At 33.3% G+C, this 25,110-nt stretch overlaps 1 protein-coding gene and 1 pseudogene across 2 annotated transcripts in view; one reads left to right on the top strand and one right to left on the bottom strand.

Moving 5' to 3' along the window:
* LOC110021891 (methylsterol monooxygenase 2-1) overlaps positions 1-25,110 on the top strand; it is a 30,094-nt gene extending 4,984 nt beyond the window's left edge. Inside the window, exons 2-8 of one of the 2 annotated variants that reach the window (XM_020720596.1) lie at positions 3,305-3,442; positions 11,945-12,090; positions 12,336-12,455; positions 12,540-12,743; positions 12,829-12,909; positions 24,697-24,775; positions 24,880-25,110. In XM_020720596.1, coding sequence (XP_020576255.1) covers positions 3,305-3,442; positions 11,945-12,090; positions 12,336-12,455; positions 12,540-12,743; positions 12,829-12,909; positions 24,697-24,766 — 759 coding nt within the window. In that variant the 3' untranslated portion in view covers positions 24,767-24,775; positions 24,880-25,110. Of the gene's footprint in view, positions 1-3,304; positions 3,443-11,944; positions 12,091-12,335; positions 12,456-12,539; positions 12,744-12,828; positions 12,910-24,696; positions 24,776-24,874 lie in introns of both variants that reach the window. The other variant, XM_020720595.1, reaches the window with a different exon arrangement.
* On the bottom strand, positions 7,008-8,171 carry LOC110021867 (annotated as a pseudogene).

Below are 25,110 nucleotides of genomic sequence, written 5' to 3'. Positions count from 1 at the left end.
GTGTGTATATATATATATATATATATATATATATAGATATAGTCAGGGAACACTGACTTAAATGCCGCCATAGAATGCCTATACCACGAGGGGTCACTTTTGCTCTGCATATGCAATAAATATATAATCCAAAGTTTGGTATTGTTCCAATATCTGCTTTCGCTTTTCCGTCTCACCCTCGAGCCTCTCTCTTCCACCATGATGCCGTGATCTTTGGCGATCGAATCGGCCGCCGCCACCGCCAACTTCGATGGCTTCCCTTGATTCTTGTTGGAAGGTAATCAAATCGTCTCTCCGTTTACAAGAACCTAATTAAAGCTGGTCAAATTCTTGGTTCTTTTGTTTTAGTTGATATCTGAAAATCTTTGTGATGAAAGGTTTTCTTGGATCCTGCTGGGATGCTGAAGCTGCTGTGTTGGCTGCAATTGGTTGAGGCGGTTGAGTGAGATGTGAGAAACTATAGCTATGGATGGGTGGTTGCTGATCTGGACAAGTTTGCAGTCTTGTGAGGGTTTTGTATTTCATAATTAATCAATCGAAAAAAAGTTGACCGACAGTGTGCTTTGTGTGAAATGAGGGAACAAGTGATAACTTTTGTGACTATTCATTGAAAGCATGTTTGATTTGGAAGTTGCATCATCTTCTAATGATTTCTATTTATTGGCTTAAGGGAGTCATAGTTTGATATATATTTTTTTCAAACATTATAACTCACCTTACGAGTTCAGAGGCAATATCATGTAACCAAGTGGTTGGTGCTTAATTTTTTCTCTAAGAATTGTTTCATCCTGTGTTTTATGTTTAAGTATTAATTATATAGGCTGCTAACTTAGCGATCAAAAAATTTGAAGCATAAAGCATCAATGCTTCTGCATGTCACATTATTATTTAACCTATATTAATAAATGTGGATATGTTGGTTGATTTCATAACTTATATATTTAGTAAGTTTCAATATTCATCATCAAACAGAGATAAATGTTTCATAGAGGAGAATGCATGGTATGAAATAATGAAATAACTTGTATATGAATGCTTGTTTGTGCGTGTTCAGAGGAAGATTTCATTTTCATATGGTACAGGCAGGGAATGACATTGTACGCACACTCATTGAGTTTTCCTACTACCCAGACCATTTCAGAGAGTGTTCCAAGATGTTCCAAGATTCTACCCTGAAGATTCTACCCTGGGTGAGCTTTCTACTGCAACCCTACCATCTGATCAAATCAAACATGTTTTTAATGTCAATCAGGCACAAGGGGATCCCGTTGTACATCAACCTACACCTGCCCGACAATTTTTGGACCAATGCACTGATCGGTTTAGCCAGTCTTCAGATGAGGATTGACAGGTATACACATCTAGGAAGAAGAAGAAGAATAAAGGCCTACTAGAGCTCAGAAACTTAATGGATGATACCATTGTTGCTTCTGGTAATGACAGAAAACTTAACCATTAGTTAGTAAGCTCCCTACCTAGAACTAGAGGTAATAGGTAAGGGTACTTTGGGTCGTACTCATGCTCCCATTATCTGTTTGGATCTGCAAATTTTACAGGTGTTTTCATGTATCCTTCTTGGTAGATCAATTACCTCAGCTTTTTGTTCTCTCTTTCTTCCAGTTTTCTTGGTGCAACAAGAATAGCTTCCTTCTGTTTGATTCTGTGCCATCGTGCCTACCCACACATCTGGGGGATGACCCAACTGAAATAGCTAGTGAATTTTGCGTAGGAAGAAGGCTCCCTATCTCAAAAAGTATTTTTTCCATTTGTTTGACATTTATAGCTCTTACCGATCCAACTACTACTTCCAAATGGCTTGTGAATTTTGCTCTGTTTGGGGACTTCGCGGTAGAGATTATATTATTACGGTTTTGGGTATACATTGACTTTTTTTTGGAGATTTTGGTGCATGTTGTATACCGGGTGTTTTGGGTTCTTAATCGGCCCTCTCATCCAACCTCTTTTGTACCACTCCTTTCTAATATATTAGCTCTTGGGTCTTTTTTTTTAGATATGTATGCATGTGTGCGCGCGCGCGTGTGCGTTCGCTTTTTTGGAGATATTGGTGCGTGTTGTATACCGGGTGTTTTGGGTTCTTAATCGGCCCTCTCATCCAACCTATTTTGTACCATGTGTATGTGTGTGTGCGCGCTCGTTTTTTTTGAGATTTTTGTGCGTGTTGTATACCGAGTGTTTTGGGCTCTTAATCGACCCTCTCATCCAACCTATTTTGTACCATGTGTGTGTGTGTGTGTGTGTGTGTGTCTGTCTGTCTGTCTGTTTGGTACGATGATAAGTGAAAATTTCAAGCTTGTCAGTAATTAAAGAAATTGGGTGTGTGTGTGTGTGTGTGTGTGTCTGTCTGTCTGTTTGGTACGATGATAAATGAAAATTTCAAGCTTGTCAGTAATTAAAGAAATTGGTGAAATTTTGAAGGGTGGTAGGTGACCATTAATGAAGGAAGGTGTTGGTAGGCAAGAAGAGATTATCAGAACAAATTGGGCGTGCTCATTTCATTCATTGATACGATGCTACTCTCCAAAGGAGAGAAATCTAGTGAATATAAGAGACCCATTGATTCACCCAACCTATCAAGCACTCAAGACTACACAAGGACTATTAAGATATCTTGTCTCTATTTTTTTCAGCCTTTATCTCCGAAAGGGGGCTTCAATCTCTTCCACCTTTTGAGATTGCTAAAAGTAATAGTGGAGGACTTTGACACTGCTCTTGGAGATGGATGAAGTTGTCGTATGGTCTTTGGTGGTGGTGGCATCAAGTGGTCTTGGCCAAACTCTCGTTGCACAAAAGCAATTTTGGTGTGGAAAGGTGAACCATTTTTATGGTTTATTTAAGAAACCATACTGGTGATGCCAATCATTGTGGCTGTTAAAAAGTAAGTACTGTTAAAAGGTAAGTTTTGGTGCAATGATTCTGTGCATAACTTCTTCTGTTGCACTGTATGGCAAAAAGAAGCGCAATGCTTTGATTGCAGGCTCATTTTTGACCACCTCTTTGGATGATGATGATAGCTAGAAATTATTTAGGGGTGCATTTCCTACGGATTTTTCTTACATAGGTTGCCATCTATAAATGATTAACTTGAAAACAAAATCATGACAATGCAGATGAAACAGACTCGAGAAAGATTCTATTTGATGGCATTCAATGTGTCGGGTGAAATTGTTTAAATAGCAACTACTACTAGTCTTATTCTTGATTTTAGCTATTTATAAGTAGACTTATTATTCCCACCTGAATATTATTCAATTGGGTAATTTATTGTTATTCTTTCCATTTGCAGTTTCTAATCACTCATTTCAGTGACTTTCAACTTGCTACATTTGGTTCCTTCATCATTCATGAAAGTGTGTTCTTCCTTTCTGGACTTCCATCTATATGTTTTGAGAGGACAGGACTTTTCAGCAAATACAAAATTCAGGTTGCTTGCAACTCCTAACTTTGTTATTTGAGCTTTCAGAAGAATAATTTTAGATTTTTTTCTTGTATATCTGTTTGGTAATTGTTTGTCCATTTTCATGTTTTATGTGACGAGCAACTCTATTCATCCCTTTTGCTGGCAGTGGTTTTGGTTTTTTGTAATTTTCAGCCACGTTATATAGCTTATTGGCATAAGTCTCATCATAATCCACTGTAATTATTTTTTTTATAGCGTCATACTTATTTCTGAACCTGTTCCCATGTAGGGATTTGGTATGGACCATTAGCAAGGATGATTTTGAACGTGCATGACAAGATATTTTGGTATAAGTTATTCTTGGATTCAGTTACATTTCTCATTTTAGTTATGGGTCTCATGATATCCTGGCGGCTTTGTGGTCTGTTGCAACTCAGTAGTTGATTTTTGGTTTCCTTTGGCACACGCTAGCAAAATATACAAAAAATGTTTTATATTGATGGAGTTTTTAATATGGTTTTTTGGCGTGTGGGGCATTTCAAGGAATCAAATCGGCTGTGCTGTGAGTTAAGATTACTATGAGTTGTCTGAGCTTACATTAATCTTTCTAATTTCAAATCTACATTCCTATTGAATCTTTGACAAGATTCAATGAGAGATTGGCTGTGACTTGTTGTTTAGTTTTTTATTTTTTATTTTTATTTTTTGATTTCACGTTCTTTTCATCAAGAAAATTTTATAAGATTTTTATTGTGTGATAGAAAAGTACCGCCTAGACTGAAAGGAAAATTTTATAAGATGGTGGTGAGACTTGCAATGCTTTATGGCGCAAAATGTTGACCTTTAAAAGAGAAACATAAAATAAAGTTAAGTGTTGCTGAGATGAGAATGCTTAGGTGGATGAGTGACTTGACACTTAGAGACAAAATGTGAATTGAATATATCCGTGATAGGGTTGGTGTAGCCTAATGACGGACAAGATTAGATAGAATCGTCTTAGATGGTTTGGTCACATGTGGACCATTTGGCGATCCTGTTAGGAGAGTAGATGTTTTAGATTTGATTTATGTTAAGAAAGGCAGAGGTAGACCTAAAAAAAACTTGGGCTTATTGTATAAAAAATGATCTCAATCGATTAGAATTAAATGAAAATATCACACTCAATAGGATGCAATGGAGAAAAAATGATTCATTTAGCCGAACACATTTAGTGGGATAAAGGCTTTTTGTTGTTGTTGTTGTTCTTTTCGTCAAGACCATTTTGTTTATGGTCTTATGTGCATATTGTTACGTTAAATGTCCTTTTTTTAAGCTTGAGAGTTTCTGGCTTATTTAATCAGTTGTCTTGGAGGCTCTTCTTCCACATGGATCTGCTACCATATTAATTTTCCTGGATTAAACCTCTTAGTTTGTGGTATGTATTTGAATCTTAGTATTTGAGTTTTCTTTTAATTTATTTCCGTGACGACCTTGTAATGATTGATTTGAACTTATGTTATTACAAATTTGCTTTGCGACCGCATATCCAACTTCCCTTAATCTCATCATTTTTGGAAATCAACTCTTTCTTCCGAGCCTCTAGGGTATACCTTTTGATCTCTCTTATTTACTCAGCTGACATTTTTTATGTTGAAGCTATAATTTTGTTCTGTGATACATAATTCTTCATTGCGGTAAATGTGCTGTAGCAAATTTTCTTCTATCACCTCTGTTTTCCTGGTGTTGGTTGTAGCAATTAACATTTTTTTTTTCTTTTTGAAGTCCTATTTTTGTTGGACTGGCAATCAATGGTTTCCTTTACTGCGGTTCTTGTGTCTGTAGTAATTATTGATTTCCTGGGACTGTATGACTAGAAAGGTTTTTAATTTCTTTCTATGATCTTTGTTTTATGGGGTTGTAGTTGATGGACGACGCTTTCTTCTGGTGGCTTTCATTCTTTAGCACCTTGGCGGGCATTTGTAGCACATAATTTTTTTATAGTTTTTGAGAAAATCATGTGTTGTTTTACTTAGGAAAATTTGAATCCTTGTATAAATTTATCATATATTGAAACTTGTTGCTTTCAACTAGGAGCTAATGAATTTTGAAAATGTAGTCTTTGTTTTTTAAAAATTTTAAATAAGATTTTCAATGCATGCAAAATTGATTGAATATTGAGTAGCAAATTAAAATTTCAAATTTTAACAATTCACTTGTGTTTTTGGATGTGCATTCTTATATCATTTCACTAGCCTTAACACATACTTTTAGGGGTAAATTTTCTTGTAGTAAGATTTGGCTTGGATCTTTCTTTGGATGATTTTTTTCTTTGTTTTTGTGTATTTATTCGTTTAGTGATTGTTGTGTGAGTGTGATTAAACTTCTTGTCAAGTGTGATATGTGTTGAAATTCAGAATAATACAGAATAAAGTGGAAGTAAATGGTATATTTCACTGATATGAGAGGGGATATAAATAGCTCTTACATGAATTATAAAATATGAAATATAATAAAAAGGAAATAATATGAAATGCAAGGTATATCATCTAATATCTTCAATTTATCAATTCATATTAATTATTTGGAGATAAAAGAAATAACATAAAATAGGAAAGTCTAAAATAGGAAAGTAAATAACTCATAATCCAAAGAAATAAATATAAAATGTGAAATAAAATAACTTCTAATTTAAGTAAATAATTTATTCCTCGTAACTTATCACAAGAGTAAATTTTTTCTTATTATAACTTTTAACACTCTACCTCAAGTTGAAACATGACTAAAAATCATGTTCAACTTGGATTTTAAAAAATCAAGCAATCGACGAGGGAGATCACATGAAGTAGAATTTAAAGTCTTCATCCCGTACAACGGTTGTCTTTGACTGCAATTTTTGCATTGGCTGTAGGTAGGGATAAGACTTCTACAGGTAATGCTGTAAGAGAGTTTGCAGGGAAGTAGATAACATGCAATTGTCTTTGACTGCAGTTCCCGCAGTGTGTGTAGGTAGGTGGAAGGCTTTTACATGGGAGTTTACATGGAAGTAAATCAAATGTTGTTGTCTTTGATTGCAGTTCTTACAGTATCTGTAGGTTGGCGGAAGACGTCCTACATGTAATGATGCAGGGTGTTTGCAGGGAAGTAGAAAACTTACAGGAGAATCTGACCTTTAGTTGACTGAGGTTTTCTTTGATTGTAGTTCAGCGTCTGTAGGTAGGGAAATTTTTAGGGAAATAGAAAACTTAAAAAAAAAAAAACTGTTGGAAAATTTTTCGAAGGAGGGCCTGCAGATATTTCTCGAGAAGCCTATTATTAGATGGGATGCAAAGCAGTAATAAGAGATGGTTGTTGTTGTAAGGTTGCAGGAAATCAGGGAAGCTGGACTACTGGTAACAAGGAAGCCTGGTTGCTGCAGGGAACATGTGCCAAAAAATAGCGGGAATGATCTCCAGGAAAAAAAATTCACCTCTAGTAGTAGGGACCTGTGGAAAATAAGGAGAGCCGAACTGCTGTAGGGAAAAGATCTAGAGGAGGACCTATTGTCTGAAAAAGCTCAGGAGGAGGGCCTACTGCAATGAAAGCTCTGGAGGTGGGTTTGTTGCAGGAAAGATTACGGGGGAGGGCCTGATGTAGGAAAAAGTTTCAGATGAGGCCTTGATGCAGGAAAATGCTCTGTATTACAAAATTTCTCATCATCACTTCTATCGCACTTCTTCTTCTTAACCTCAACCATCACCAATGTTGGGCTAAGCTGAAATATCTCCAGAGCTATTGTAAGTGGCTTAAGGGATACCTCATTTAAGCTGTGGACTGTGTCGTTCTTGATATAGAATCTCACATGGCTAAAACCTTCTTGAACTACGATTCTCCATGATCTCGGGAATTGTAATCCGACTATGTGGATTAGTGTCCAATAGGCTCAATAGAAGCTTGATAAGATCGGAGGAGAACCATCTAGGGTATCAAAATTCCCCTTTGTAGATCTTTCGATCATGACGTTCTGGTCGTGGAATGGAAGATACCCGACCATGAGAACGAATAGGACACCGCAAGACCAAACATCCACCTTAGCACCGTCGTGTTCCTTCTTAGAGAGCACTTCAGGCGCAACGTAAGTTGGCGTCCCAAAAAACCTGTGGAAGAGTCCATCCTGCTGGATCTATTCTGGGACTGCGTTGAGCCCAAAATTAGATAATTTGAGATCTCTTGGGTTGTTGAGGAGAAGATTTTTTCGGAATGAGATTACAGTGGAAGACACCATGTGCGCGGCAGAATCTGACGGCTGATATCAGCTGCTAAAAATATCTTCTTGTCATGTCCTCCTTGAACCGTCCCTTGGCGACCTTCTCGAAGAGCTTGCCGCCTCGGACATACTCCATGACGAAGTAGATTTTGGCCTTGGTGGCTATAACCTCAAAGAGTTGGACGATGTAGGGGTGCCAGACATGACAGAGAATGGCAATCTCGCGCTTGATCTGAGCAACGAGGCCGCTCTTGAGGATGTGCTCCTTGTCAAGGACCTTAATGGCGATGAACTCGCCACTTTTGTGTGGTAGATTTTGGCGAAGGTGCCATGACCAAGGAGCATGCCAGGCTCATAGCAGTCGAAGATGATGTTTCCCTAGCTATCCTTTGGCTTGGCCATCGGCTCGGATGCCATGACAAATTTCTATTCCAACAGCGAGAGCCTACGGACAACCTGCAGGGAGAGAGAGCATCCCTCCTTTCCTACAGGTAGAATGACAAAAATGGGGAAATTAAGCTCTAATACCATGTTGAAATTCAGAATAATATAGAATAAAGCGGAATGAAGTGGTATATTTCATTGATATGATAGAGGGTATAAATAACCCTTATATGAATCCTAGAATAGGAAATATAATAAAAATGAAATAATATGAAAAAAAAAAGATATATGGCCTAATATCTCTAATTAATCAATTCATATCAATTATTTGGAGGCGTAGGGAATAACATAAAATAGAAAAGCCTAAAATAGGAAATGAAATAACTTCTAATTCAAGGAAATAAATATCAAATAGGAAAAAAAATAACTTTTAATTTTGGGTAATAATTTATTACTAATTACTTCTCACACGAATAAATTATTTACTAATATTATTTCTAACAATATGTATTGAATGTTTTGTCAAGAAGATGTTGGTTGTTGCGGAAATATTTTGTTTTTTTCTCAATTTTCTTTCGAAATTTTTATTTTTGGCAACTATTACATTAGTTCTTGGAATTATAGAATATGTTTGCTATTTATTTATTAAAATTATTATTTTTAACTAAAATTAAAAGTTGGTAACTTGTAAATTCTGGCTTTTTTATGTTTCTACTGCACATTTTTTTTACCCTTAGACATTTTACACTAAATTGCTATCAAACCTTGCATTTGCGTCTTCATGTTTACTTAAATTACGGAATATTAGCTGAGTTTTTAAAAACTGATAAAAGATGCAATTTAAACAAAAGCTAATTATGGTGGGGGCATAAATTAGGTTCCTATGTTCAATGGGAGGTATACATGCGAATAAATTTCTGGTTGGATTGATTTTTTTCTATTGCTAAAAAACGAACAACTTTAATGTACTAAATTGAAATTCATGGAACATGCATAATTATTTTGACAAAATATTGCACGTAAAATTAAATTTATATGGGGTGACCTTTAACATAAATTTAAAAGGCAATAACATTTGTCCATTATCGGGATCAACTGTATGAACAATTTAAGCAATACAAATAAGGTGTATATGGTGTGGTGTGTATTAGTACAACTTTTGAGTCTTGTAGTTAAAAATTATTTTTCTTAGTGTCCGTTTTATTTTCTTTTTTTTATTTCATTAAAGATCTAGGTGATATATTAGGAACGAATTGAGTCGTATTTAGGCAAAAATCATAAATGAGGCTTTTATGAGCCATATTATGATCATTATGTTAGGACTTTCAAACCTAGTTTAATAACCCGCAAAGAGAAATCTTTTTCTTTTATCCAATTTGTTAAACTACACTATCACAAGAATCTTTCTTCGTTGAATTTTATATTTTTGCAAAAAAAATTTGGTTCACGATCATGTTTTGAGTATGTCATAGGTGAAGGTGATTTGTAGTCTCTTTGATGACATTGAATAGGCGTTCATGTTTGTGTGGTTCACTGGTTTTATTGTTTTCAATTTTCTTTATCATGTTATCACATAAAATTAGTTCATAAATCATTATCAGTTTCCCTCGGAAGGCATATTGAAATTTTAATATTTTTATTAATTGTTTAGTATCATTTGCTTGATTTTCATGATTTGCTAGATTTTCTGGGAGTGATTTGTAGGAAACTCGTCGTTGATTATGGAAATTTTCTATTAATAAGAACATGAGAAGTGAATTTAAATTATGTAACAAGGTTACGATACATTTTAATATTAAAAGGCTTCTTATTTGGAGCTTTAACAAGTTTATGACAAGAATGATGAGGCCATATAAAGCATGCAACAGCTTGAGTGAAATACTGAAATTAAAATTTCAGGAAGCTTTGTTATTATTCTAGACTACAGTGTATCTAATTTTGCTTTATGTTATGAATCTACTAGCAATGCTTCGGAATCCATTTCATTTCCCTCGCAAATTAATATCGAAAATCTTACCCGATTGATATGTCGAACTTGCTGTAGAAGCTGTATTGTTTGCAATTATTTTGCACGCTATGGCTGATGTACATTTCAAGTTTTTAGTTTCATAGATGACATGCTTTTTTATGAGGATTCATGGATAAATTTGTGGAAAGCATAGTAGTTTTGCCGAGAATTGCCGACTATCAAATTCTGTCTATTGGAGTTAAAAATTCTCTAAGATGCGCTCCAATACCGTAGTAAACTTTCTTCTACGAACCTTTTTTTAGGACTGTTAATGGTTAATGATCCTTTTTTTGCAGCTGCTGTTGTTGTTGTTGTTGTTGCTGCTGCTGCCTGGTTCTTTTAGGATTGCAGTAATCATATAGTTCCTTTAGTGGCTCATGTAACTGTACGAATTGGCAATTTTCTTACATTGTCTTTGATTTTCTTTACTGCCTGTATCAACGACTTTTCTTTTTTCTTTCCATGGGATTGTAGCAATCAAGAACTCTTTCCTTCTAGGATTGTACCAACAAATTCATTTTTTTAAGTGGCTCTTTATACTAAACAGGTTAACGATTTTTTTCAAGACGCTATACTATGATTTTGATATATTGTACCATCAATGCGTTTGTATTTTCTTTTGTGCTCTTTATTTTTTTTTCAACTAGAGGAGGGGAACTTCATTTTCCTACAACTAATCCACTTCATTGGTTCTTCTGGCTAACAACATTGCTCGTACAAATTCTTTTTTTGATTGTTTTGTGAAAAATTAAGAACTTTTTTTGTTTGGTAAATTAGAAACTTATGAGAATTTGTGTAGGGGGTATTGAAATCTATCACTTGATAAATTGCTAATTTGCTTGCGTTTTACAAGCAATAAGGCTTTTGATCTACACATTTGTTATCCATTGAAGCTATATCAATTAACTTGTGTCGATCAGATCTGCCATTATTAAATATTAAATCTGCTTCTGTGCTGCTTTGAAGCTATATCAATTAACTTGTGTCGATCAGATCAGCCATTATTAAATATTAAATCTGCTTCTGTGATTGTTAACCCACCGATATTTTCATTAATATTCCACTTCTACCCTCGTTAAATTTAAGTCTACACTTTTATCTTCTTACTTCTAAATCAATTCTGTCTTCATTTTCTTTCTTTTTATTCCCTTCTTTGTACTGTCCCAAACAATAAAGGTCTATTGTTTTTACAACATATTCTAATCCTAAAACACTGTCTAATATAAAATCCTAGGTTAACCTTCTAAAATTTTTTGCACTTATTATTCGGCCGACACTGGCAGTTTTTGTTTATTTGTATAGAGTTTTCCTTGGTCTTCATAAGGTTCTCTTACCTATCGTTTGATACACTTGTCTATTTTAACCACCAAAATTAAGCCAAGATCTCTGAACCTTTTCCTTTTGTTAATGCGAACTGCCTTTTCTTTTTTGTTGCAACTGCTTTCCCTTAACTCATCTGCATTTCCTTGCTAAACTTCTAAATTTTTTATCCTAAATTCTACTAGTGTAAAATTGCATATATCCTTTAGTATGTTATTGTTATTTTTGTTCATTATATTGGCCAGCATTAAGCCATTCAACTTTTTTGATAGGCAGTTTAGAAATTTTTACCTGTAAAAGATGGTCATATCTTCAATCTCTAATTATAATTGTTTGCGAGCTAATTTTTTCAAGTTTTTTTTTTTTTGTGTAAATAATGTTGATATTATGATGAGTGCACCATGCGTTTGGTTGGCTTACATGGTTTCCATGCTTTTTTTACTTCATTTGTGAAGTAAGCTGCTCATGCCTCCATTGGTTCATCCTTCTTTTTGTTGGTTTTATGGAAGTTTCAATTTATAGGAAATGTTGTTGCTCAGTTGTATAAATGAATCATCCCTTTTTAATAAGGATTCTATGGGCTTCTTTGCAGGGAAAGAAGAACACGCCTGATGCTCAGGAGAAATGCATCTTGCGTCTTGTCATGTATCATTTATGTGTGAATTTACCTGTTATGATATTTTCCTACCCTGTTTTTAGATGGATGGGCCTGAAAACTTCACTTCCACTTCCAAACTGGTATTTTCATCCCTCCCTTAATTTTAATTTTTTTTTTATTATCTAATTGCCTAGCCAGTTGCCTAGCTGTCTGTAAATTATTGTCTTTTCTCTTGAGGCATATTTGCAAAATGACTTGAAGTTTTAACTCTTATGGGATATACAAAATTTGATGAGTCAGAGCAAATGTGCCTGACATACAATGTTTAGTTAGGATTGCCAGTAGTTTATACAGTTTCTGTCACTAATAAGTTGCGGTTCTATAGGTATGTGATCTTATCACAAATTATATTCTATTTCATCCTGGAGGATTTTGTGTTTTATTGGGGGCATAGGATACTGCACACGAAATGGCTGTATAAGCATGTCCACAGTGTGCATCATGAGTAAGTTACTTGATTTGGTAGATTCTTTGGTTTGATGCTGTATAATTTTAGAAAACACTATTCTTATGCATTAGTTTGTATCAGATATGCTACACTGACATCTGAGTATGCCCACCCTGCTGAAATTTTGTTCTTGGGTTTTGCCACCATAGTTGGTCCTGCTCTGACTGGTCCACATCTATTTACTCTTTGGTTATGGATGATATTGAGAGTGTTGGAGACTGTTGAGGCTCATTGCGGCTACCATTTCCCATGGAGCCTTTCAAACTTTCTTCCTCTGTATGGAGGGTTAGTACTAATGTTTTTTTTCCTCTAATTATTTTTACAGTCTCCTACACGTGGTATTCTGACAACTGATTATTTATGTGTTCAGTGCTGAATTTCATGATTTCCACCATCGTGTCCTCTATACAAAATCAGGAAACTACTCTTCGACTTTCACTTACATGGACAGGTAATGTTTAGCGCTCTAGCCACACAATTATGGTTGTGCACTCTCCTTTGCTTCATTTGAGTTGCTGGTAGGTGGGTTTTTAGGTTGGGGCGTTTTTAGCTTTTATTGTTTGGCTTTTACTTTGGATCGTATCCATCCTGATTGTTGGATATTACCTTTCAAAATTCAATACACAGTTACTGCTAATTTTGCTTTTAATTTTTTTCTGTGTATCTCCATCTTCTTTCAGTTGGCTGTTCAATATTTGCATTTCATGCTGTGAATTTTGTGAATTTGGATCTAGAATTTCTTTTTGCAGAAGTTTATTTGGTTAAAATTCAGTTTTCCTTAGAAAGGGTCCTGCCCTGAAAACTGTCATTTGTTGAAGCATGTATAATTCTCTCTCTTTTCTTTTTACTTGAATTATTTTGTTTTTTTTGTCTCAATTTTTAGTGCTGCCATTTCATAGTTGATGAGAGGTTATGTAGGTGTATTGTAAGCTTTAAAGTAGCATTTTGTGTTTTAGTTGGATGAAACCAAATGATATTTTAGTAAATTTTTTCTACTCTATTGACTTCACTAAAACGATTGCATTGTTTCATCATGTCATTTCACAACATTGTGCTCTTGGCTGTAGCCAAAATGAAATCGTGGTTTAGATTTTGTGGCTTAATTCAGCATCTGCCGCAATAACTAAGCAAGAATGTATTCTGCTCTTCACTTTTTACATAGTCGTAATGTTATAGCTTATTGGTTTTATGTTCTGTTTTGTTAGAGCTAGTTGCTTGTTATTGATTATTCTCCTTATGCTCTCCTGCCTTCGAGCATTCTTATACCTGCTTCTTGTTGTTGAAGTTAGTAGCTTTTTATCCCAAGTCTTGCCGAGCGGTTCTTCACACTTCATCTCTTTCTCTAGTTGCACCTCAATCTCATGAGTATTTTTGTTTGTTAAAATAATCTTTCGACACATCATTATATATTTAATTGATTTTTTCTTTTTGTATGCCTCAAAATTGCTTATTTTTTGAATTTATTATTATACGTGCTAAAAAATATTCTTTAATGTGGTTATGGTTTGGTCAATTAAATGTCTATTTGATGCACGCAGTATATGCGTATATGATATTACAAGCTATGAACATTTTATTTCATAAAACCTCTTTTCACTTTGTGCATTGCATACTGAAATAAAAAAGAACCATTGCATATTTCAGTACGTTTAGTGCTTTGAAAACACTGAGTTTGGTGTTTTATATTTCTGTCAGAAGAAATTTGACAAATTTAACTTTTTTTGTGATTTATTTTGTAATAAAGCAGGTATTTATCCATACTCCTAAAAAACTCAAATGTTTTTTAAATTGATCATTAATATTTTCAAGTATGCTATTGTCATTCTTCATCATTCTCTTTAGCCTTCTTGCTTGGTAATCTTCCATTTATGCTTGTTCACGGTTGCAAGTTTCATTTATTTTGTCTTAAAAGTTTCTTACATTAGTGAAGTAATATAGAAGTAGCCATATAAAAAAACGTGTATGGTGGGGGTCCACTTTGCCTAGGTGCTTTTCTTCGCATTTTAAGCTTTAGTGCCTCATGTATTGTCCACACAAGGTGTCATGGGAATTTTGAATAAACTCTGAATTTGGATATAATGTGATGAATTTAAAAAAATAAAGAAAAATGACAAAGTAACTAAATGCAATTGAAAATGAGAACAAAATATTCCTTTGTTGTTTTGCCAAACACGATTCCAATATGAACTCCCTGCATTTATCTTTGTGAAGTAGCAATGAATGGATGATGCAAAATCTCATTGACATCCTTTGAGTGATGGACTTCATTGATCAGATTATTAACTTGCCTTGTCCTTAAAGAAGTCTTCTATTTGAACTCCCTTTGAGAAAATCCTCTATATGGATTATACAAATTATGAATTCCTTCATTTGAATGATCATTATTCAAAAACTTGCTTACAATTGTGTAGAAAAGAACATGAAGGGTGTTACTTCATCTTTTTGTGGGTTATGTGTGACCTCTTAACTAATCAGCATCTGACAGTCTTTGATATTGGCCTAGTAAAAATAGCATAAATGGTTCCCCATGCTATTTGACGAGCATTGTTCCAATGATCGATACCACTTCATCCGTTAATGTTGACCGAACTTAAAAGTTTTGCTATAAAATCCTTGCAATTTTATGGATTATTTAAATACCTCTCAAATTATGAAAGGCTCGTTGGCTTTATTTTTAGCTCAATCATTTCAAAAATTTACAAAATTAACACATAATATCTATTTCTTTTTTGGTTGGGTTATATACTTCTTTGCTTACGAAATATTTAAAATAATCAGAAAGGGGGAAAATATTGGAAACATATATGCGTGGTCCAGATTGATATGTGGCTCTGCAATTGTCTAACACAATAAAATAAATTTTTATTTCACACTATGAAAGGGAACGAAAGGAAGCCTTTCTCTCTTGAGTCGGTGGAGAAATCAAGTGACACACCGAGTTTTTCTTGGATTTGGTCAATCCAAAGTAAAATGAAATGCAAAACCAAAAACAAAATTATATTCTTATGGTCCTTCTTTTCTTGAAAAAAGATTTGCTGCTTTTCAAAGGCCTTGCACTAAACTTATAACAATGTGATTTTTGAGTATTTGACTTGAAAGCTTGAGAATGTGATTTGGAATGATAACTGAGAGGAATGAAAGTGTTGGGCAATTGAATTCTTTAATTTATTAATGGTCCCAAAGAGGCGGTATTCAGTTCCCAAGTTTTCTTGGCTGCTATAATCAAATAAAAAAAAAATCTAGAAATTTGTAAGCTTCAAAATTAGCTTTTTGGATGATTGTGTGCACAATATGCAATTATATGTATGATCAATTTAAATTCATAGGAATTTACACTAATTGTTTGAACGATTTAAAGATAGTATGTATGATTCTAGACCAGTTATTTGGGTCTATGGCTGTACAAACTTGCTTTAGCGATATAATTACAGCTGCACGATCTTTTAATGGAATTTATCTAATGGATAGTATAAGTCACATCTTATGAACGACACAATAATCATTTAGAGAAATCCAAAATTGCATGCATGATTAGAATTGCCCATACAATCCTTCAGAGATGGAAAAATCTAAGGAAACTTGATTCTGCACGTAACTACACAAGCAAATAACAACCCAATGGAATAAAATTTTGGATTGTTACTTTTATCTGTAGGCAAAAAGTTCTAAGAGCCATGATGTTGGATTTCTTAGCATGCATGATAAAAAATAAAATTATTAGGTATAGTAACTTGTTTTCTATCTTGAGCTTGATTCCATTTCACATGTTTTTATTTTGATCATTTTCACCTTCTTGATCTTTGCACCCTATCAATTGTATAGTTACTTGATGAGAACATTAATATTCCTAATTATATATTTCTTATCATCTACATTGCTTATCATTTTTTATGTTCATAAGATAAACAATAACTTATACCCTATTGATATGACTATTTTGCTAAGGACCCAATTTACATTCGTTGGTTGCATTTGATTAAGCGATTTAAATTTTGTTCTAGGTGTATTTTTCAGTCGTCAGACGAACAATGGAGACTTTTTTTGCAACAGGAAATTTATAACTCTAAGAAAACTTATAGCTAGTGTTGTTGCCCTTCATTTACATGTTTATTAGTTAACTACTTTGGACCACAACAACAACAATAAAAACAACAACTACAAGCCTTTATTCTACTTTGTGGGGTCGTCTACATTAATCATTTTCTTCCATTGTGTCCTATTAAGTGTCATATTTTCATTTAATTCTAATATATTAAGATATTTTTTTATACAATATGCCCGAGTCATTTTAGGTCTACTTTTATTTTTCTTATCATAAGTCAAATCTAAAACATCTATTCTCCTAACAAGCCGTCAGTTGGTCGATGTTTAACATGATCACTGCAACTACTAAGTCCTTTTCCTTGATAAATTCATTTTGCATTTTGTCTCTAAGTGTGAAGCCACTCATCCATCTAAACATTCTCATCTCCAACACTTAATTTTATGTTTCGCTTTTATGGGCCAACATTCTACACCATAAAGCATTGCAGATCTCATCATCTTCTTATCAAATTTTTATTTTAAGTCTAAGCAGTACTTTTCTATTACACAATATGCTCTATGCATTTCTCCACTTTAACAATTCAACTTGAATTCTACTGATAACATCCCCATCTATATCACTCTCACTTTGAATAATAGACTTGAGATATCTAAAATATTAACTCCTTTTAATGACTTAATCACCCATTGTTAGAACCTTAGAGTCAGATCTGCTACTATGAAATTTACACTTAGTTCTTCATTTTTAGATCTACTCAAATGAAAGTCTTTAGACTTTGAAGCCGATCTTCATGATTCAAGTTTTTCTTGAACTCTTTCTGGCCTTATTCACAACAAGGATATCATCGGCGAAAAGCATACGCCACGGTTTGTTTTCTGTAATTTCTAGTAAGAACATCCATAATTATAACAACAAGATACGGGTTTAAAGTCGATCCCTGATGTAATCCAACTGAAATAGGAAAATAATTGGTCCAGCTGAAATAGGAAAATAATTGGTCAATTCTCCTTGTGTTCGAACATAAGTAACAACGTTAGTATACATATCTTTATTGACTTAAATACAAGCAATATTAACTCCTTTCTTTTCTAGAATGCTCCAATATATTTCTCTTGAAACCTTATCATAAGTTTTTATTCTAAATCAACAAAAAAACATGTGTAAATCCTCCTCACTCTCTTAGTATTTCTTCATCAAACCTCTCAATAAATGTATAGTTTCCATAGTAGTCTTGCCCGAAATGAATCTAAACTGTTTTGAGAAATTTTTGTTCGACATGGTAACCTATATTCAATTATTCTCTCTCATAATTTTAATGTATGACACATTGACTTAATTCCTATATAATTTGCATACTCTTGCGCATCATCGTTATTCTTAAAAATATGAACCATACTTTGGACCACAGATCATAATAAATCTAAGTGTTAATTTCTAACCCTAGGGGTAATAATACCTGCTATTTGAATTGAATTCTTAACTGCGGAGGTGAAAATTATCCTCAAAAGTTAAATATGTATGGTATATGTACCTTGTTGCCCCCAAAGTTACCCTAATAGTAAATGGATATCCTATGATTTCATTCTAACGCTTTGACAAATTTTGTATTATATTTGACTAGACACCTAGTTGGAGGTATGCACTTTCCTCTTAATGGTCTTGTCACATACTATATTGAATGACAATGACTTATATTCACTGAGATCTACTTGTGTGGGAGGCATCATTGTAAGGGAATATTTAGTATGAGGGACTTCACCTTTCTTAGGGACAGTGGCTGTTGTTGTTGCTTCCCTATATCATTACATTTTAAGCTTATCTAGAAGGATACACAAATCTGTGATCAAATTCAAAGTTTAGTGAGCACGCACCATCAAATAATTCAAGATATAAATCTCATTTATTTATGCAAAAATCTTTTTGGCGTTTTTAATCCCTTAACATGTACCTAAATAGGCTAATACAATCATATATTTGACAAGAGATAAATTCATTTTGAAGTGACTACATTAAATGTTGTTATTTCGCTTAAATTTTTATCATTATGTATTGTTGTTGTATTTTTACAATTGTGTTCTGTGTCATTGATTGATGGTGAAAACAATTAAGTTTTTGAATGAACTTAATATGATGTAAGTTCCATTTAATTTAGTAGTGAACCTTTAGTCTAGAAATATATTATTTTGTTCGGCCATACAGTCAGGATATAAAATCATACGTGATGCCTCATTTTATCTTCTTGAAGGAGTTAAAGAGAAGGATAGAAAGTGAGTAGTCGGGAAAATCGCAGTCGGAGATGAGATTGACTTATCTGTAGAGTTGAATGGCTTGTGCGAATGAGAGGAGGACGCTGTGGTTTGGTGTGGGAGGAGGCGTCGTTGAGCAGAGGTGTGACGCGAGGTCTCGACAAGGGTGAAAAAGCTTTCAATTGAAGCCGAAGAGAGACGTCAAGCGGCTCCGGTGACAAGGAGAAGAAACGACCTAGCCATTCCATCCATGGATGTCTATCTAGGAGTGTCTCGTGTGAGGGAGAGAAGAACCGAAACCTTAGCAAGCAAGTGATGAGGACAACGACACCGCCGTCAAGATCCAAGCTTGCAGGAGAAGGGATCACGTGCAGAGGAGGAAGACGGGTTTGCGTGTGTAGGGCTTTCGATCGAGGATATTAAAGGGTGATTTTTAATATTTAATTAGATTATTTGATTTGAGTGCATTTGAAATCAGGATTCGAGGTATAGAATATTCAGATTTGGATCGAGAAAAAAAGGTTGGCGACAATAAAGAAAAGGATTTATTTCCAAAAAGTACTTTGTAATATTTATATTAATTGCAGTGATTAAATTTAAAGTTTAAGTATTGAAATTTTAATTAAAATAATATAATTTAATTATATTTGTAAATATGTAATGACAAAATTTATTTTAATAATAATAATAGTATAAAAGATTTAATTGAAATATGAAAATAAATTTTACATTTATTTAAATTAGAGGTGACATTAATTGAATATTGAATTAAAATACAAACCATAGGTTAAATTACAGCGTCCGACCATGAGTAAGTTGTAGTTTTGATGGTCAAATTAATTTAACCTAAATACTTAAAATAAAATTTTCTAATCAACAAATAAGATAACATAACTAATTAAAAGATTGGTTAAAAATAAATAATGATATGCTTAAAATTTTATTTTATTATATTATCGGTAGCTAACTATTTGAGACAAGATTAAGCATGTTTGAAGATCTAGGACAAGTATGATTTTGATATGAGTACTCATGTTATTATACTATAATAATATTTTGCTTTTCTTCCAAATGCAGTTACTGTTACTGCTATATTTATAACACTATATACCAATGAATTATAATTTTATTGAATTTTGTTCATATTCTTGGAGCAACATGTATACTCAATATTGTTTAAATTATTACGATATTGATTCATGTAGAAGTATATTGATTGTAATACGAATGTAAATGAAAGGATTATTATTAGATAATATTTGTTATAGTATTTTACACGTGTTTTCTTGGTTGTGATTGAGTCACCATTTTATTGTACTAACAAGAGAATGTTAAGGTATTCGTGCACGTAAATGAAAACTGATATTGATATTGAAGTAACTTAACTAGTACAATTTTTAGAAAGTGCTCCTATAATGGTTTTACAAATATAAAATAATATAGATATGCTATTTATATAGTAAAACATATTGAATAAAATAAAATATCGTAAGTGATTATTTTCATAAACTATTAAATATTTTATACTGATTTATAAACGTTTGATTTATATGCATTTTTTCTTGTATTACTGTAGTTTAGAAGTGTGAGTATCCACTAAGTTTGATTAGTTCACAGTTATTTTAAACTAATTTTTCAGGTATAGTTAATTGATTAAAAGATGAGTAATTGAAGAGAAAATATTTATAAAAGATACGAACAACTTGTAAAGAGGTAAATTAATTGTATTGCTTAATAATTTTATTCTTTAGTAACTTTTTCATTTGTTAAATATTTTAGATAATTTAATTCCCACCGTTCGACCATCTGTACCCATCTTAATTTGAAGTCTCGTGCTGGATCATGACATCATATGTATGAGTAGAAAAATAGTAATATTACTGTCACAAAATTAACATAGATTTGTATGCAAAAATATAATTACATAAATAGAATATCTTTTATCTCCTTATTGAGGAAATGAAATAGTTTTTGTATTTCATTTAGCTGGGATGGGCCATTCAAAGTATCATCCCAAAACAAAGTTTTGAATAAATACAAGTTATTAATATTAGATGCAAGATAGTTATTAATCAATTTTGGAATTTTATCTTGAGTTTTTGCATTTTTCTCAAATTCTAGTTGTACAAAACGAAGTCCAACGTTAAACAAAATGACCTATTTTAATAATGGCGCTAAAATGAAATGAAAATGAAGAATGTACTTAAAATTGAAGAGTTAAGCGAGCACATGACAGTATTCGCATTTTTGGAGCCATAACACATGATGCTCGAGTCAAAATCCTCCATTTTAAGTGGCACCAAAATCACATGAAAATGAAGAATTTACTGACATGCAAGTGTTAAGTGGATATATAATGTAAAACACATTTCATCCAACACATTACAGTAAATAACATGTAATTAATTAACAAGTTCTAAAATAATTAAGTTGTAGTTAACCTAAATTAAGGAAATATGAAGTTTATAATTCATTAAGATATCAGCTCAATGGAGATCTAGTCCTCAAACCTCATCATCATTGAATAAACTGTCACTATCTTCATCCCTTCATCAAGCAGTATCATTGCCCTAGAAAAATTAGGTGCATATTCCTTTTCTTTTCTTTTGGTTTTTTCTTTGGAAGAATTTTGAATATTGCATCTCTTTCATAAGCACCACCAGTATTAGCCACATCAGCCAGGTTAGATTTTCCCAGGAAAATTAATTGTCTTAAATAACCTAATTATCCACTTTCCCAACGAATCATTCGTTGGCAATGTCAATTTCATCTAGAGAAATTGGATTAATAGTGTCTAGTTGTTACATCTGATCGAAGTTTTATTGTATTTCACGAACCCCAAATATTTGAGACGATGATGTTGCATTTTTTTCTACTTTTGCTATGGAGCCTCTAAAAAATGTATTGAGTTTATTCTACCAGAAAATGAAATTTATTTAAATAGTATAAATATAATTTTTTATTTTGTACTAATTTATGGACTAAAAATTCAATATTTGAAATGCTTGCTATAATACTTCAATAATGTCCACACCCTGATGAACTGCATGTGAGGCTAAGCATTTTAATTGCAAAAATGTGTGAAGTAGAGAAGGATGAATTAGATGCTAACCTTCAATTAGCTATGTAACATAATAAAATAAATGACGACAACAACAACAAAAACAAAGCCTTAATCCCACTAAGTGGGGTCGGCTACATAAATCTTTTTTCTCCATTGCGTCCTATTTAGTATCAATAAAATAATTAATGAAAAAAAAAAAAATTATTGTAAAAATTTAATTTTCTTGGTGCTCTAGAGGCTTTGACAACTAAGACAGTACTGAAGAGAACTTCAACCCTTCTATAGAATCCTACTCATCACTGAATTTCTCTTCCAGCTCTTTATCATGAGCCATTCTTATGTATGTATGCATATCTTCCATAATTTCTTTAAGACTGTCTTTGTTGGATTTTTATAGAAGTATTGTGTTATAAGCCATGCCCTTGAAATTCCATTTTTATGACTAGAAATATAAATATGATACAATGTTGAAGTATGAACAATTTGTTAGATCGGTAGATTACAATTTTAATTTATTTTATTAGCATTTGATGATGAAGTATTAAATAAATATTAGATGAATGGATTAAAAGTTAGTGTATTTTTTAATTAATATTTGATGATATTGAACCAATATTTAGATGGATTACATTTTTTATTTCTCATAAAATATTATATATATATATATATATATATATATATTGCAAAAGCCTAGGCGAGATTTTATAAAATAAGAAAAGGGAAGACAACACAATGTGTTAAGAAAAAATCCCGAAAGTAGGATCTTTTTCCCGGTATACAACACTCCCAAAAGTTTCAAAAGATTAGTTACATACCCAAAAAATAGATTAAAGAAAGAAACTGTAGCATAATAAGAAGAAAAGTAAGTAAAAGGAGATAAATGCAGTATAACAAAAGAAAGTAATTATCTGAAAGAGGCTATTCCTCGGCAGGAGTAGCAGAACTGCAAAGAGATGAGGATTAATAGACGGAAGATCCTCCCCAAACCAAAGACCTTTAGAGATGAAAGGAGTCAGTAAGCCATATCATGGTGAACATCTGACATAAGGAAGATTCAAAGAATCTCCCCTTAAAAGTATATTAAGCTCCCTGGGAGGCACCAAACCAGTTGAGACACCCAAAAAAGCACGTTTAGTTAACCAATCCGCAACTGCATTTCCCTCCCTATATATAATATTCCATATGACCTGAAGGTCATGAGAAGCTATAAATGGCCAAATCTTATTAAGATAAATAATTAAATTCCAAAGAGGCTCTTGTTTTCTAGTGATGAAATCCAAAAGAACAGAAGAACCCGATTCAATAAAAATTGTAGGCCAATTAAAATAACAACAACATTTAGAGCCAGAAATACTGCCCAACCCTCCTCTTCAGTGAGAGTTAAAGCCCATATAGAAGAAGAAAAATAGAAGAGACGCTTGCCTAAATGATTTCTGAAAATTGCCCCAGCACCAGTTGTGCAATTTTTCAACTTCCATCAACATTAATTTTGATCTCGCCAGGGGGAGGGGGATGCCAATATATTAAAGATGGCCTCCAGTCCTCCGTAGGCAAAGATCTAGGCAACAATTGTATATGTTTAGAGCCTTTGCATGGTAGGCAATATTGCAAGAAATAATGGAGAGAGGGGAAGAGGAGGAGAGCTCATGTTTCACATTGTTTCTAGCACACCAAATAAACCACAAAGCCATATAAGGAATGAGATGCATTGTTGTGTCCGATGAACCGCAAGATTTCCAAGCAGGTAAGCAATCTTCCTTATTATGCCAAGTAAAATTTTTCAAACCAAATATTCTTCCCAAACTCTGCCATATCTCCCTAGCAAAGGGACCAAAGAAATATAAATGTGAAGCACTTTCTTGAGAGCATTTACACAAACAACATTGTGAGGCCAACCGCAGGCTTTTGAGTTTTAAGATGTCATCAAAAGGCAACAACTGTAAAAAATTCCTCCATAAAAAACAGAAAAAGAGGAGGAGAGATATTTATGCCAGATTTCAAGACCCATTTCCATTTATCAAAATGATGTAACGTATCGTAAATCATTTTAGAGATGGAGATTTTTTTGCTTAATTTCCCATGAGGCTTGTCTTTAACGTCATTACATATAGGAATCATAGAGATTTGTGGGGCCGCATTACCTACCAATCACGTAAAAGCCCTTCAACAACAACATTAGGACCGGTATATGAGGGCTTGGTTGAAACTCATTAAAACTTTAAATTAATGAGAAAATTAAGAAGTAAATCTGAAAGAAAAAAATTTTTTCGGTCATCTTCAAACTAGGCTAGAGCATAATGAGAAAATAAATGAACAGGTGCTACTTTGTTGTAATTTTTTCATTTATATCCCTATCTGTTGTTGCCCCATTTGGGTTTAAAGTTTCTGTTGAGGGTGTTTCAAATGCTGACAAACGTATCAATATGTTAATTAATGTCCCAATTGGAATTTATATGTTAATGTGAAGAAAGATGAAGATGAGATTAATGAGGATGTTGATGTGAATAAATTTAATGAGAAGATGTACAGTTCTAAGAATGTATGATTTATAATTCTACAGACGTTATGCGATGCATCATTGTTATGTTTAAGGATTAACTTGCTTGAAAAACGATTATTATTTTTCAATATTATTTTAAGCATGTGGAAAAAGTTTGCAAGAGCATTATAAATAATGAGACTTGTACGGATATTTTGACTAATTTTGTTATGTTATTATTTGCTTGAACTTTAGGCCTAAACCACTTTGATTTTCTATTCAACTTGCTACTCGCACTGATAAGATTCGCTGTGATGTATGCGATGATGTGGCATATGAGAATAAAATGTGTTACATGCACTTAGATTATTTTATCTCTAATACTTGGAACTCAATGTTATCAGGATATTCGGCACTGATGGCGATTATCGGAAGCAGAAGGCTCTGCAGAACCAAGTCGCAAAAACTTTATGAGAGAAAGAGGTATGTAGTTCTGCTAGCATTATATACATTCCTGAGCAGAACTTTGATGCGGACTTGCACGGCTTTTCAAATCTGACTTGCTTCAATGTTTGTAATCAGGGAAGGCCCAATTTCTTCAACCATCATGTCATCATTCTACGAGGAATCTATGTGCTACCAGTTCCTTTTTTTTCTCATATTGGTTATTGTTATTATTATTATTATTATTGTTGACTGTCATCAGCTTATTGTTGGTGTGGAGTTGACTGGAGCTATCTCCCTGTTGGCATGGTGAATTCCTGTGTCAATAATTTTATGTGGGCGTCGTCTGTATTGTGAAACTTTCTATTTGAATT

Source organism: Phalaenopsis equestris, unplaced genomic scaffold (genome assembly GCF_001263595.1).
Source record: "Phalaenopsis equestris unplaced genomic scaffold, ASM126359v1 Scaffold000151, whole genome shotgun sequence".
Lineage (NCBI taxonomy): Eukaryota > Viridiplantae > Streptophyta > Magnoliopsida > Asparagales > Orchidaceae > Phalaenopsis > Phalaenopsis equestris.
The sequence above is the reverse complement of the archived record's forward strand: the minus strand, read 5'-3'. Positions and strand labels throughout refer to the sequence as shown.